At 42.7% G+C, this 15,779-nt stretch overlaps 1 protein-coding gene across 3 annotated transcripts in view; it reads left to right on the plus strand.

Annotated features, from left to right (window-relative positions):
* Positions 1 to 15,779, plus strand: part of PDLIM5 (PDZ and LIM domain 5) — an 81,481-nt gene that overhangs the window by 8,297 nt on the left and 57,405 nt on the right. For all 3 annotated transcript variants that reach the window (XM_088529457.1, XM_088529464.1, XM_088529473.1), the window contains exon 2: positions 12,496 to 12,647. In XM_088529457.1, coding sequence (XP_088385583.1) covers positions 12,496 to 12,647 — 152 coding nt within the window. The remainder of the gene's footprint in view (positions 1 to 12,495; positions 12,648 to 15,779) is intronic.

A 15,779-nucleotide genomic window follows, 5' to 3' on the forward strand; every position in this document is an offset into this window, starting at 1 on the left:
ATCCAGTTGTTAACTAGCAAGTTCTTCTGAGCTATTGGCTAAAATAACCGATCTTCTGAACAAAATGTAGAAAAGTGGCTTTTTGCTAAAAGAATAATTTTGGGTACATAGCTAAAAACAGGATTCATTTTAATCTGAAAAGCTAGTGACTGTTTCCTTGAATGGTGCGTTTAGATCTTGGAGACTTGAATTCTTGCTGCGTCTTTATGGATACAAATATCTCCGACTTTATTACATCAGGGATAATATGATAGCCTTTGGCCTCTTGAGTAGCTCTTTCATGGGAATATTTCTCTCATTGACTCATCTGTGTTTGAACTTTAAAATTTAGAAACTGCTGATTATTAAAACTTTGGATGGCATTAATTTGTTTTGATACTTGACCTGATGAAAAGTGCTGCTGTTGCAGTTGACAGCCTAGATCAGTTTATAGCTCTGTCCTGGTACAGGATTAAATAACTGAAAAATCCTCCCAGGAATTTATGGGATTTTTTTCAGAATTTTTTTTCTGAGGAAAAATTCTGTAGCTGATGTTTATGCAGGAGGTGGTGAGATAGTCCCGAGAACTGCTGCTTCATCAATGTCTGAAGACCACAGGATGATATTCCAAAAAAGTCCTTTCAAAGTCCATGGAAAGACCTGCTTCAGATCAAGAATATAAAACTCGGTTGTTGCTGCTATTGCTACTTTTAGAAATTGTTACAATAATTGCAAACATTTAGGAGGTGAGTGGGGTAACTGTTAAGCCCCAAGTTCTTTAAATTGATGTGTGTGCATCAAAACCTGATTTTAATTTACATGAAGTAAATAAGCTCTTAATGCTGTCCTGCATATTCAAGAAAAAGTACATTGAAAAACCCAGCAAAACCTCAGAGTGTATCCTGGCATTAAAACTGTGAGATTAAAGAACAGTCCTTATTTCTAGGACCTGACTCATGATTCTTGAATGCGCGAGGGTGGCGGTGCTCGCGCCCATGGTCAAGGAGCATTATAAATATTTCAGGGCTTGAGATTGCAGAGCTTTGCCAAATATTTCTCTCACATTTGGGGTGTTTTAAAAAATATTTTTTATTTTTTCTTAACTCCAAACCCAAGCTTTGCCTAAGTCTTATAACTTGGGTTATGTGTCTGAACAAATGATGGGCCCCCTTTCGGTTTAATAAATTAAAATGGTAGCACTATATGTCAAGAAAGACTTTTAAAAAACAAAAACAAACTAACAAAAAAACCAACCTACTGTAATCTCTTCGTTATTAGTGCAGGAGTCTCTGGGAAAGCTGATGATGTATCCAGAATGCTGCACTGTAAGAATAAGCAGATACGCGAACAATAGCCCAAACCATGCTTCAATGTTTAGGAAATACATTATTTGATAGAAACTTGTAATATTTTAAAAATAAAATGTAGTCCTAAAGAGAAGGTGATGAAAAGCTCTCTATATGTTGCATAAATACCTGAGTTTAGCTTCAATGTAGTTATTGGAAACTCTACAGGATTGTAATATTTGTCAGCTTGTGATTTTATTCTTGGCAGAGAAGAAAAAAGTCATCCAGATGCACCATTCGATGCACACCTTACATGCCTTTTTCTTTAATGAGGTAACTAAGTATAGAGCAGAGGACAGTAAATGTGTATGCTCAATATCGTGATTATCATTGGGACATACCACTACTGGTCGTCTAGCTTTAGGTCTAACGCATTTATTTTGAAAACTAGGTTTCCGTATAAGAATGGCCTTTATATTGTGAGATTAAACTTTTTTTGTTTTTTTGTTTTAATTAACTGGTTGTGGAAAAAAGAAATGAATACATTCGCTGTATGTGAAACTCTAACCTTAATATCTTTTAGTTTCTTCAGCTGGTTTGCGTCCCGTGTACGGGAATACGACAGCTGGCCTGATGCCTCCCTTTTGAGCGGTGCCATTTAACGTTTCTGGCATGGGATACGCGTGGAAAGCTGTAAAGTGACAAATCTGTTTCTCATACCTTTTGTAGTCTGTTTTTCATCAGATGGAAAAATGTTAATATGGGCTGAACTTGCCTCCCTTGGCTCGCCCAAGCAGTAATTTACTGTAGCATTTCCTGTACATTGCTTTTTGCGTTGAACTCGGGCTTTGCATTGCTGCTTTACTGCCGGCTGAGTTGCACTTTAGGTGTGGTGCTGTCTGAATTTCCCATTTTTTTTTTCTGAAAAGCCTTGTGCTCACGAGCTGGGATTAAGTAGTAATCTGGAAAATTCCTTGGAATGGGAATGATCCCAAACTTGAAGCAGAAGTAGCATGATTGAACATTCATGGTTTCACTGAAATTGCAGTTGGAAAAAAGAAAGTTGAGCAGATCCTGAGTTTTCCAAAATATGAAAGTGCATGTTGATGGTAGTGATGAATACTTTCATAACAGATGAATAGATTCTTTGTTTTCAGAAAATTTTCCTCACTTTTACTAGTGTTTCTTGGCTTCAAAAATATAGACGAGTGAAGAGGATGGCACAGAGTGGATTTAACTAATGAATGAACAAATATATTTTTGTTTTCTCATGAGGAATTGTGTGTTGTTTGGGGGCCAGCTAGACAAATACCTGGTTCTATTTAACTCTGCCAGTGGAGTTTTAATATCTAAGTGAGTGTCCAGTTCTGAGCTTGTGGACACCCAAGTGTTTGGTATCCATGTCCCAAGCCTGGAGTGGTCTGGTCCTATAAATTATAATGATTTTACTTTCTATTCTGTTTTTTTTTCCCCACCTTGGACACTTAATGCCAACTGTCTAAGCAAGAGCATTTGGGTTTACTAAGTTAGTAATAGCCTTTATATTGTATATACATAATTAGTGCAATCCAAGTGACTTTTTTTGGAAAGAGAGCAGCAGGAAGCTCTGGTGTGTTGCTTGGAGATCCCCCACGAAGAGGGGTTACAGAGAAATGTAGAGATGACGGTGTCTTGAGGAAAAGCATGCAGGCCGCCTCTTCTGACAGCACATGTGGGAGAGCCTTCTCTAAAAGCTTTTCTTGGCTAACCCCCTGTAACAGTTTGTTTATTACAAACATGCAGTTTTGAGCCAGAACTCCAGAATTTCGTTTTATTCTTTAGTCTGTAAGTGGTTCTCTTTTAAATATGTTTTTTCTCTCAGTATCCCTGTTAGCTCATTCTCTACACAGCATGGGCTAGTGATGTGTGTGCCCGCTCTGCTCGGTTGACATACCGGGTGTTTATTTGGTAGGGTTTTTTAAGTTCGTTATCTCCCACACGAAGCAGCAGTGGTTCGAAGCGCTTCGGGACGTGTTTTTCCACGTTGCCCTTTGGCGTGAGGCTGGCATGCCACTAGTGTCGCTGCTCCGGGACAGCGTGTCCCTCGTCCCGTCCTTAGCGTATGTAGAGCAAGTGACGTGGGCAGCTCTGGTATCTGCCTGACGGGCCCTGCCTTTCTGTCCCCTTCCGTTTTTGTGCGCTACGGTCTCCCCTAAAGCTTCCCTGCGCCCTAAGTACCTTCTGGGGAGACACCTGGGTGCTTTTCTTCCTTCTGCGTGAAACCGGGGCCATCGTAAAGCTGTAGCTTGGAAGGGGGTTTGCAGATCAGGAGAAGAGGTGGATGCGTTTTGCAAAATGCTAAAATTCTGAATAATGAAGCAATTTGGAGCCCCATAATTAAGCACAGCCATAAACTCCTTTTTCTTGCTCGCCTCAAGCTTGCTGTTCCCCATGCAGCCCTTCACCACACACCCATCCTGTTTTTCACTTCTTTGGGATCCTCTTGCACATCTGGATTTTCCTGAAGAAAATCTTGTGGTTCTTGGACATGAAGCTGGGGACCCCCCTGCCTGCCCTCTCTGGGGAGCTATAGATGAATCTAAAGGGTTGTTATAAAGCAGAGCTGTAACATTATCTATAGCAGAGCATTAAAGTGACATGCCAGCCTGGTGTGCCAGGGTTTTAAATAACTTGCATTCATCTCCCTGGAGTACCAGATGAAAGTTTAGCCCTCGGCTTAGCGGCCGTTACCAAAGTTAGACCTCACTGTTGGCCATGCAGGGTCTGTGTCTGCGCGCACCCGTTCTGGAGGCCTCGCTATATCGCTGCTGCTGGTCCGATGCTGCTTTGACCCCTCTTTCTGCATTGAGCTTGCTTTCGTGGGATTGGTTTGCAAATAGATTTCCAGAGACTGCTCTGGAGTCCGGTAGAACAATAGTTTGAAAACAGGTTTTTAGGGGTGATCATACTGAATATCTTTATTGGAAGATATTTGCAATTTGAAAACATGATTTAACATCAAGTTATGGTGAACTGAGCCCCCGCTCCCAAAGCTGGTTCTTGCTCCACACTGTGCCCCCTTTGCGAGCTGGGAGCCGCGTTGCCGTGCGGGTCCCGCTCGCCTCCTGGCCCGTATTGGTGGCCACCCATGAAGCGAGCAGCTGGCTTGCTTGGCAGCAGGCAGCACCGTATCGCTGCTGTTCAAACTGCCCCCTCAGCTGCTGAGCTGCTACGCGGGGCTGCAATCTGCAGGGTGATGCAAAGCAGCTGGTCGGTGTCCCCGCCGCGGCTGCTTGGTGCTCCGTGAGCGCCGTGTCTAGCATTAGGACATATGTGGGACAGTAACTGAGACGCCGGGAGGCCCCGTGCAACCTTAGGCAGGTTATTCACGCTACATTTTGACTTTTAAATGTGAAATTTCAGCTCCGACATGATGGTATACATCTACTTTTTTCCTTTCTCTTAATGTTTGCGTTAGTGTCTTTGACTGCTTTGGCTTATCTGGAGGAAAAAAAGAAAGCTCACGTTGTGCTTTAAGCCTTGTTTACTCAGAAAAGACTTTTCTTCCTCTCTCCTCAGCTTCATAGGGATGTACAGGGAGTTTCTCAGGGCACCTCTTGTGCTGCTGCCATTCTATCAGAATTTTATCTGCCTTCATTTCTCTAGGGCGTTAGCTTCCTCACTCCAATTAGGCACTGCAGATTAAAGGAGGGAGCTCAGGTTTGCTTATGCCTCCGAAGGCCTCGAAATGCAGCTTCCTCAGCGGTTTTAAATGTGATTTATTGCTACAGAATAATTTCCTGCCAGTGCTGTTCTTTTCTAGTCATGTTTAGTTTGTTTATATAGCAGAGCAGCACTTAAGCAGTAATTAAATGCCTTGTAAACTTCATGTTAGTGAGGAGTTCCTGTGGGGGGGAAGAGCGAGGTCCTCCAGATGCTGGGGAGGAGGCAGAATTTCAGTATTAAATTCAAGCACAGATAGGCTTTAGTGCTTTTTGTAACCACCTCGGTGCTTATGCATTTCTTCTGAGCCTTAGGACAGCATGCTTTTGTTTTATTGGTGGTCAAAAATGCTAGATACCCAGCATCAAAAAGTACCAGTTTAGATATGCTACATTGGATAAGCTGCCACTGACTGCTAGTAAGAGGCATTAAACACTTCCAGACCTGCCTGTTTCTGGTGTAACCACTCATGGATGCATGTTTGCTGTAAAGCCTCTGTTTTTTAAAAAAAAATAAAAAAAATGCATAATTTCAAGACACCTGATGCCTTCTAAGGGGTGGCCTGAGAGGAATGCACAAAGCTGTGGATTTCAAGGAGGGTCTGGTGGGTGGCGGAGGGAGGATCTGAATGATGATTTCCCTTCTTCACCTGAACCTGCTGCTCGTTTTCATTGAGCCTGCTCCCCAAATCCACATTTCCAAGGAGAAAGCCTTCTCCTAAATTTGGCTTTTGTAGAGGTCGCTGATCTGCAAGTGGTGCATTTTAGGGTGGCGGAGTCGTGACCCTTGATGTCACCAGCTCGTATGACACGCAGGCCTGGCCTGCCAAAGGTCACGGGCTCGTTTTCTGCTGCCATACGTGTAGTTATTCCTGTCTCCCACCTGCAGGAGTGGCCGGGCATTTCTGGCTCTGGCTGCTCGGTCCTTGATAGGGCTTTTGAATGATGCAGCTTCTCCTGGCTGGGGAACGTTTGGGTGCAGGAGGCTACAAAGAGAAGTATTTTAGAGTAGTCCAAAACCTTCCTTGTTGCTTCAAAGAGCTCATGCTGGTAAAAGCAAGCAGAAAAAAATAAATTTGCTTCCTCATATTTCCTTCCCTTAACGAGAGATTTTTACACTTCCACAGTGCTATTTACGGCAGTTCCAGAAGAAGCATATATACAAGGAAATGATTTTAAACCCTCCTTTCAGTGCAAGTTTTGTGCTAGCTACTCCCTGAAGAAGCAGTAAGTAAGCTACTTGAAAAGAAAAATGCATGGTGTAGTCAGTAAAGACACTGGCTTCCGTGCTTGAAGTAAGTTTATCAAAAGCCGACTGCTTGAAGGATGGCGAGGCTTTTATTTTTAAATTCTGACAGAGTGATTTAGGTGGCTATAGGCACATCAAAGGGGCCCTGGAAAGAGGGAGTTCATCATATGGAGGCTAGTGCCTCCGTCATAACTGATTAATATTTTGTACTGTTATTGACATTAAAAAAAAAAAAGCTAAAACTTGGTGAACTCCTACAGTTCTGTCTCAGGTGCAGTCACGGAGCTGCTGTGAGCACAGGCCTCTGTTTTACAGGACTCCTACAGGTTTAGACCTTGAGTAGCCCTAGAGATGCTTTCCACTGCGCCATGATGCACCAAGAGCAAGCGATGCAATGCTGCATGGCAGGGATCTGAAAGGTTGCCCTTTCTGTATTGCTTTTAACCACCCTTCAGCCTCTTCATTGCTTAGCTTCCTCTGTCAAAGTAACAAAAACGAACAACAACAACAACAATAACAAACGCTGCAGCGTGACTCGGGTGCTAGGGTAATTTAGTATTATGGCTAGTGGTTCTGTCCTGCTTTCTCTGGACAAATGCATTTTTTGATCTTAAAATATTGTTGAAAATCTGAAAAGCTTCCTGTGGTTGTATCATACAGGACCCAGCAGAGAGGAGGAGTGGCCTTTCAAGAGGAGTTTCAATTAAGGGGTGTGTGTGTGTGTGTGTGTGTGTGTGTATAGGCACACAATCTACAGCTGTTTGTACAGTACTTTAAATAACATCTGTAAGTTGGAGCTGTGTAAACTGAAATCATGTAAAAGACATGTTTACAGTTAAGTAAATTAAAACAGCTTTGTGTTTGTATGCATGTATAGAGAGAAATGCAAAATAAAATTTCGAATTGCTATAGAGTCTCATGAGCTTTATTAGCTTACAATAAACTTTTTGTGTCTTAGCCATAAACAGCTGGTATGAATTTATTAAACAATGTGCAACTCTTTTAAAATGTGTTTCTTGTTTTCTGAGGGCTTTTTGTTGGATTTTGTTCTGTAATATTTTATACTTTGGGTGTTTGGCCAGTAAATGTCTGGCTTAAAATAAATGTCTGCTATAATATTTCCTCGACATATAAAAGGCAAAGACATCCACTAGGATTTACCAATGTCTCCTGTTTCTTTTTTATTTCTCTGTTCCAGAAGTTTGATTTTTGACTAGGACTTCACTATCCATTGCTTTAAATGAAGGCATGTACATGTAGGACAGTTTTTGTTTATGTGGGACGAGTCTCGGCGTATCATCGCAGCAAGTGTAATTGGTTTAACCTGTTACTTCCCGTGCGATTCGGGGCATGCTTGTTGATCTGCACTAATCTGTCCTGCCTCGCGCGTGTAAGGTTGTCTCTTTCTTTTCGCCCGCCCAAAGGAACGTGCTAAGCGTTAGCACATTGATACCTACAATGTAAAGCCCAGGCTGACATGCAGCGTGCGCCCGGGGCTGGAGCAGCTTCTGCAAGCTGGGCGCAAGCTCCGTGCGCGCTTGGCTGCAGCGGAGCTCGTAGGAGTCTCCTGCACCGTGGGTCACCCGTGACAGCGCTGTTATCCCCCCGGCCCTGTCCTCCCGGCCCTGTTTGTGCTTCTAAAGAGGAAATATTTCGTCTTCTGCATCGCGCTGGTGACACTTTTCTTTCACGGCGCCTTCAGAAGCTGTTTCCTCATCCGTAATGCTTGCAAGACTGCACTTTTGTTCTCTTGCTGGATTGCAAAAACCATCTTCCAGGCTCACCCTTGTTGTTTCTCAGCTGGCTTCCTCATCTTCAGCCTCGCTGTCCTTGGGTCCGGTCTGAATAGAATTGCCATAAATGTCCCCCTCCCTTGTCATTTAAATTGCATTTGAGTTAGCAATCTTCACAAGTTTGCTGTCTTTACATCGCAGGTCTGCTGTTTTGCTGCTTCTGCGCAGGATTTATTCACAAACTGCGGGGATTGGCTAATTTCGTGCTTCCTCATATGCAGCTTCTAAAAGTGGCAAAATATGAAGCTAATGTGGCTACTCTTGCTGCTGTGTTTGGGTTTGACCTTAAAAGGCAGAATAGCATTCAGGTGAGCTGTGCCACCTCATGATGGCTTATGCCAAAAAGGAGCACTCTCGGTGCCTGAACTTGCCTCAGGTTTTGTCTTTACTTACGTGGTGTGGCTTATCATCAGGTAAATTACATTTGCTTTGAAGCAAGTGGGTAATTTCTTGCACGCTTATACATGCCTGTCTTTTCTTCCCAGATTTTTTAAAAAAGGGAAAAGACTGCTAGTATATCACGAGGCTTTCCAGTTTGTAGCGGTGTTTCCTTGCCCCTGGCTGAGCACTGTGGGCTTGGGAAGGGAGCTCTTCTAGCGCCGTTAGCTTCACGTTGGCTGCTCTCTGGTGTTGCTTTTTCAAGCTTAACCTACTAATATTCCTGCTTCTGTTGTCCTGTGTGGGAATAGAAGTAACGTGTTTCTGTTCTGTTGAATCTTTCAGTGGGTTTTGGCTATTTTCTGGTTGTTTCTCAGTCCCTTTCAAGTTATTCCTTCCTACGATTTCTTTGTTCTCTCCACTGTCTGGACTGCAGTAAAGGCAGAGTAAGATCTTATTCTGTATAATTTGGACGGGAATAATTACACACTTGGACATAAGAAAGGCAAGATGTAATGTATATCCAATTGTGAGGGATTAAATCACAGAACCTGAAAACCTCATGAAAACAGGATGACCTGTAATTGGCTAATAAGGCTGTTAGAGATTTGCATGGATGCTTAGTTGAACTAATTTTATTACCTGTAAGTGAATAAAAATAATCCTCTTTGGGAAGGGAGGAAGTACACCATTATGTGGACTGCAGAGATCTTAATATGTGTGACCTTCACAGCATGGAAGGTGGATTTATTTGGAAAAAGCTGAATTTTATCCCTTTTACTGCTTCCCGCTTGAATTAAGCTGTGATAGAGAGCAGTAACTGTGCTTTAGTTTGGGCTTGCTCAGGAATTTGCTCTTAATTTGCCTGTATATATTATATATGTATGTCTGTGGGTGTATATATATACATATACTTGTACTCTAGCTGGAAAGTAAGTGTTTAGGAGAGAGGGAGAGAGTAGAACGGATTGCATCACATTTCTAGCTCTGTTTTCACTCCATTTCCTCCTTCTGTCTCTCTGCAGAACTAACGGGGCGATCATGTTCCGTCCAGCGGTGTATAGTCTCCTGGGGAGAAGCCCGGGTTAGTCCTGCACGCTCTGCAGACGGCAGGATAATCCTAGGAGCCGGGGCAGCCTGTTGAAATACCGAGTGGGGCTCGGAGGCTCGCCGAGCGTGCGGGAGCTTCTCGCAGGAGGGCTTAGTGGAAGCTGCCGGTGTAAGGGCTTGCATAGCCACAGACGTTCTGGCACTTGGCTGTAAATCGTTTCCCATTACTTACAAGTATGAAGAAGGCAACTTTTATTTTATTTTTTATTTATTTATTTTTTTACCTACATCCTTTAAATACCATTTTTAGCCGCAATGCTGGATTTACTTGCCTTTAGTCCTTCTGGTGGCTTGCTTTTTCAACGTTATTGCTTCCTTGAATCAGAATGTGAATCAATTTTATCATGTTTTTCTGGGGACCACAGATTTTGTCCATCCCGTCTTGGTGACAGTGTTTTTATCCAAAATCCCCCCCACCATTAGTGTGAACTTTGATTTATTTGAATAAGCCTTTGAATTCCAGTGGGAATTTCCAGGTCTTCACTTTTATTTCAGTGCCTGAATAAAATGTATAAGCTGCATGTAAAATCCATGAATTGCACCAGAATTTATTGCTGGGCATTTAGCTTATTGCCTCTCTGGGGTACAGGGAAGTTGTTTTTTTAAAAAAATGGAGTTGGCAGATAGGTGAAGGATTGATGGGTGCATGTGTGCAGCAGATTAGCTCAAGTGTGAAAGCAGGAGGGAAGGCCTTTTTTGTGAGGAGGGAAGTGGAAAGCAGAAATGATGGAAGGCAATTTCTCTCTCAGCTCCCATAGGGCTCTGTCATTTCGTCGTTTCATTTATTACTGCAAAAGAGCTAAATGGTGATGACATGATCCAAGGAGAGATGCTTGGCAAGTTGTCTTAGTAGCATAAGAAAAATCAAAACAGTTATATGTTAATTGGGAGTGAATTAAGCTACAAATTGCACTGATTCAGTGATATACATGTGTGTATCTACCCATACACGTGTTTGTGTCTGTATATACACATACGTATGCAAACATATCCTCTTTCTGTGGGGGGAAAAAAGTAGCTTTATAGAAAGACCTTATTTGGTAGTTGCAACCCTTGCTTGCTTTTAAAAACTTGACTCATGTTGTAAATATAGAGTTAAAACAGACCTGTCAAGCATCTGAGGAGCGTTTCTGTGGTGCTTAGGAGGCAGTTTGATTTATAGGCAGCCTAGTTGGTCGTTTTAGCGCCATACTCTTCCACGCATGCCTCTTGCAGTGCGTAGTGATTGCATTTGGCTGTATGGATGCATTTAACAAAGATGTGTTTTAAGGTCAGGCTTTCATCCTTAAAAGGGTAATGGCATTAATTGCTGTTCTTTCTTTTTCCTTTTGCCCATCAGTTGACTTGTCTTTCTGTTTTTAAGCAGACTGTGGTTCACCTGTGCTTAGTGCTAGATGCTTTTTATTCACTTTATAGCTTGTGAGGATAACATGCAGTTACAGAGCCTGAGAAATGTCAAAACCGAGGGTTGTGGGGTGCAAATGTGCCTGCAGGATGTAAAAAGGCCTTAAAGAGTTCGAATGTTCAAATTGTCACCAATAGAGTAAATCACGTAGGTACTTGATGTTATTTTTTTTTTGCCTATCTGTTGTTCTGATTCACGTTTGCGAGTCCCGTTATAATTTTTCCATTATCCGTGATGACTGCTCGAACAGACGTTTCCTAGAAGTCCCAACCTCATCTGCACTCATCAGCCAAATCCCTTAGCCCAAATGGCTTACTGTCACTTGGCCCCTTTATCTGCTGCATCTACATGAGAGCACCACTGCTCGGGATCTCCCCCACCATGGAATAAATCATCCAGAAAACCGCTTTTGCCTGCTTTTTAGGCTGCTTTTTCATCACACGCTTATTTGCGTTCCGAGAAAGCTTGGTTTTATTCACTCCGGCAGTCGGATCGCAAAACATAGTGATCCTTTTGCCCTTTGGTTTTTAATGCCCTTAAGCCCCATTCCCTTTTTGAGCAGCTGCTGACAAATGTCAGCATGCAGTAATGCATCGGTTTAAAGAACTGTTTATGGCTTTTTTTTCTCCTCCGGAAGATTTGAGGGTCCATCCTAAAAATAGCTGTGTTAGTCATGGCTTTCTCTGGCCTTGGTGGGTTCCCTGGGCTGGGTTTTAGATCAACCAGGTATTTCTGAATGAAAAGATGAGTCTGTATGCCAAATTGTGAAGAATTCTGGCTTTGAAGCCTTTTGCAAAATGATGTGCTACACAAATTATATTTCTAAGAAATTAGTAATTCCAGAAGGTTTCTGAGTTGGTGTTATTTTCATTCTCCTTGTGTCTTGCCCTTTTTTCCTCTATGTGGGGCTACCTTCGCTACCTTTCCTTTTTCCTAAGAAAGGAAATATAAAAAACAGAAAGAGGGAGTTTGTGCCATATAGGACTGTGCTCTGTAGCTAGCTATAAAGCTGTCAGCAGCTTGAGAACAGCAAAGCAAATGGGTGCATAAATCTCCCTGTGTTCATTTTTGTTTCTGTCCTTGGGAACAAAGCTGGTTGAAATTCAGTAGCATCAGATGAAAAGGTGAAGTTGTTGTTCAGTCAAGGGTCAGCACTGTGAGCTTTCTATTGCTGGAATATTTCAAGCAAGGGGACTTCACTATTAATGAAGTGTCCTATGCACACGAGCAGTCACTTATAAACACAAGAACTTTTGAAAGAGTGTTTAGATGAAAATCTAGAATGAGAAATAAGAGGCAGGAATTTGGAGTGTAGGAAATGTTGCATTCCTGGCCCTGCTCGCTCGTCTTGGTGAGCGTGCACAGCTCACAGCCCATCAAGCGCAAGGGGAACCTGGTTTTGCCAAGAGCTGTGACCGAGGCTGTGCAATGCTTTTCTTGACCTTTAAGTGAGGGAATAACAAGAACGCACGAATGTGACTTGGCCCAAAAAGTGTGGTGGATGGGCAGTGACTTCCCCAGGGGCGTGGAGAATTGCAGGAGTGTGAAGGTGACGCAGCGGGGTTGCTCACTCGCCGTGTTTGTGGTGTTTCAGCTGAACGACAGCGGCAAGGCCGCCCGAGCACACGTGGGCATAGGCGACGTGGTGCTCACCATCGACGGCATCAGCACGGACGGCATGACTCACCTGGAGGCGCAGAACAAGATCAAGGCGTGCACGGGCAATCTGAACATGACTCTGCAAAGGTAAGACACCCTTTTCCTTAATCGTAAATTAATCGTCGTCGTAACACTTGTTTGGAGGATAAAAAAAAAACATGTAAGTGGTTTGGCAAAGTGCGTGCAGTTAAGTGGCTGTGATTGAAAGATATGCTGTTGCCATCTGAAATGTGTCGTGATTTATAGCATTTTAGAAAAGTTACTAGAGATTAATTTTATGAGTGGATAAAGATCTTTTCCAGCCTCCTTTCACTTCTTCTACCTTGTGTGAATTCTAGTTCCTCTTCCTTTTTGAGCTTCAGGTTTAAATGTGTTAATTAACAACAGGCCTGAGCCAGGCTCTCCCTGTTCTCTTCCCCATTTGATGGCAGTACTTCCACCTTTGATGGCAGAACTTCTTTTGGGGTCATGTCCTACATAATCACTTTTGTTCACCAAACTCTCCTTACTACTTAAGACTGCCTTAGTCTTAAGTAAGTCTTCACAGGTTGCCAGGAGAAGTTGTGGAGTCTCCTCCTCTGGAGATCTTCAAAACCCGCTTGGACACAGTCCGGCGCCATGAGCTCTAGGTGACCCTGCGTGTGCAGGGGGGTTGGACTAGATGATCTCTGGAGGTCCCTTCCAACCTTAAGCATTCTATGATTCTATGATTCTAGTCTTAGTGTTGCTGCTGAAAGTCCAACAGTCAAAGCAGCAGCAAAGGTAGCTGATCAGGGTCTTTATTTATTTTTTTTCCCTTTAAAGCCAGTCAGTCTTTTGTTGTTCAGTAGGGCTAGCCAGTGCAAGTGGCCAGAAGTTCATCCATCACTCTATTCTAGTGGGTTTACTATTGCTGACACCTGTATAGAGTTTTGAAAAGCAGAAGTATGTGTCGTATTCTAGACAGAAATATACTTGCTAAGGAAGTGGCACGCTTCAGGTGAATCCTGTCAGTACACAAATGTATATTTTAGAGAAGTCTGCAATACTTTTGCACTTTTCTGTAAATAAATAAATAAATAAATAAGGTATATTCTAATACAAACTTCCTGAACCAACTGTAGTGAGATAGCGTAACTGAATAGAGTGATAATGATAATCTGGTGGCATAAAAAAAAAATCTGCTTTTTAGCAAGTACCTGGGACAAAAGTAGGTCTTAGATACAAAGTTGAACCACTTCCAGGAAATCTGCCAATTTAGCAAATTGTTGGCTTTTTCATAAGAATAGTTGAGCATTTCTTCCCAATGTATTATCCGTTGAACATATTGCTGTACTGAATCTCCATGCTGCTGACAGATGTTTTCTTTTTAATAGTTAACCTCGGAGGTGTGGAAATAGCGCAGGGTAGAGTCAGTAACAGATTTTTTACCGAAGGAAAACAACCTCTGTTGTTACTGAGGTAACAACCTCACGTTGCTAATTGCAGCATCTGCTACACAAGTCAGAACTCGGGCCAACCCCCCTCTTGCTGAAATGTCCGCTTTTATTGAATTTCAGCAAGCCATTACTAGTTTGGGACTGTGTTTTGGGCCCCTGAAGTCATTGTGAAGAGAGAACTGTCTTTCCTTCTTATCAAAAACCAAACAAACAAGAAAAAAAGTGAATAGCAGTCATAGTCCTTCCATTGATTGGGAAATTTTCCTGTTGTGCTGATGTATCTTGGTCCTTACCACCTTTCAGAAGTGACTCCCCTTGCTCCGCATCTAGGGAAGGGAGGCGTCTTGTGTGATAGTTCATGCCTAGATGATGTCCTGGGGTATTTCTTTAGGTGAAGCTTGGAAAAAAGTGGCTTTAAAGTGTTCTGGAGGGAACAAGGGCATTACTGCTGCTCTGGGTGTCCCGGCTTGAGCAGGGGGATTGGACTAGATGATCTCTAGAAGTCTCTTCCAACCTTAACCATTCTGTGATCCCCAGGAATTGCTGGTTTCCTCTTGAGCACCGGTGGGTCTCCTGTCCCTCAGCAGGATGGTGAGGGTGTTGAGCGCTATGCTTTCCAGGTGTGCCCCGGCCTGGCTGCTTGGTGCCTTCAAAACCTATGAGCAACGTGTTGGGTGCCTTGTTTTTGAGGAGCAAGGAAACCGGAAGGACGTTATGACTTTAGCAAATGGCTTTTGCTCTGTGAGCCCATCCATGTGCTGTTTGGTAGAAGAAACTTAGCAAGCTGAAAGAGCTTGAGTGAAAGCAGCAAAAAGATTTTTGTATTTCGATTCTGTGTGTATTCAATGTGAAAATTGTGTGATTATTTGTGATTTTAAAAAAAATGTAAAGTGAAATTCATCAATCATTTGAAAACCAGGTCTTGCTTCCGTTGTTTCTTCCTTGTTTGTACTCTCCGAATATCGTAACTTGCTGAGCTTTTGCACTACTGCTCAGATTTGCATTTGTGTTTTTTTTTTTTTTTTTTTTTTTTTTTTTTTTTTTTTCCCCTGATCTTTATGGCCTGAGTGGAACAACTAAGCAGAGAAACAAAGCCACAAGTAGCAGCTTGCCCAGGAGGTTGCAGAGGGTTTTTAAAGCAATACTTCCCAAAGCCTTCTTACGTTTGAAGGCTAAGGTTTATGGAGGCAGATGTGCACACACCTCCTGTGGAAAATCCAAATGAGACGTGTAGCTTGCAAGTGAGCATTGCTGTAATATTTGAAAGGAGAATGAAAGCTTCCGTTTTCCTCTGTGAGGCAGTTGAGCCTCTTGGCTGTTTACGGGCGCAGTTGTTCTCCGGCCCTGGGAGGAACTGGAATTGCAGCCGCCGCAGTTGACAGGCTGCCTCGCCTGGAGACGTTTGCTTAAATACAGACCCATAAATCCGCTTGCCAGCTGGGCTAACACTTGCATGTGTTGGAAAGTATGTCCAGGTATATGCTTCTAATATGAATTCTTTAAACAAGTCTCACTAAAATGATAATATTTTACATGCTCATTCTTCATATGAAACGTAGCTTAAAAATCTGTGGGGATTAGCTGGCAAGTCTTTTTCATTGCTTTACTTTTTTTTTTTAATGTGCAGTTTTAGTTTCCTTTTTTAACATTAAATGCTTTCTATAGTTCAGAAAGTGTTCTTGATGGTAGATATCCCTCTCTTTGTGAGATCTTGCTCTTTTGCACCCCGATACTTTATTTTTCAGCTACCCTTCTCTGGTTCCCATGAGGGCAGATGGAAACCAGATGCTTGCTTTTTGGA

Source organism: Tinamus guttatus, unplaced genomic scaffold (assembly GCF_059628265.1).
Source record: "Tinamus guttatus ecotype Peru unplaced genomic scaffold, ASM5962826v1 Tinamus_guttatus_pri_ptg000028l, whole genome shotgun sequence".
Lineage (NCBI taxonomy): Eukaryota > Metazoa > Chordata > Aves > Tinamiformes > Tinamidae > Tinamus > Tinamus guttatus.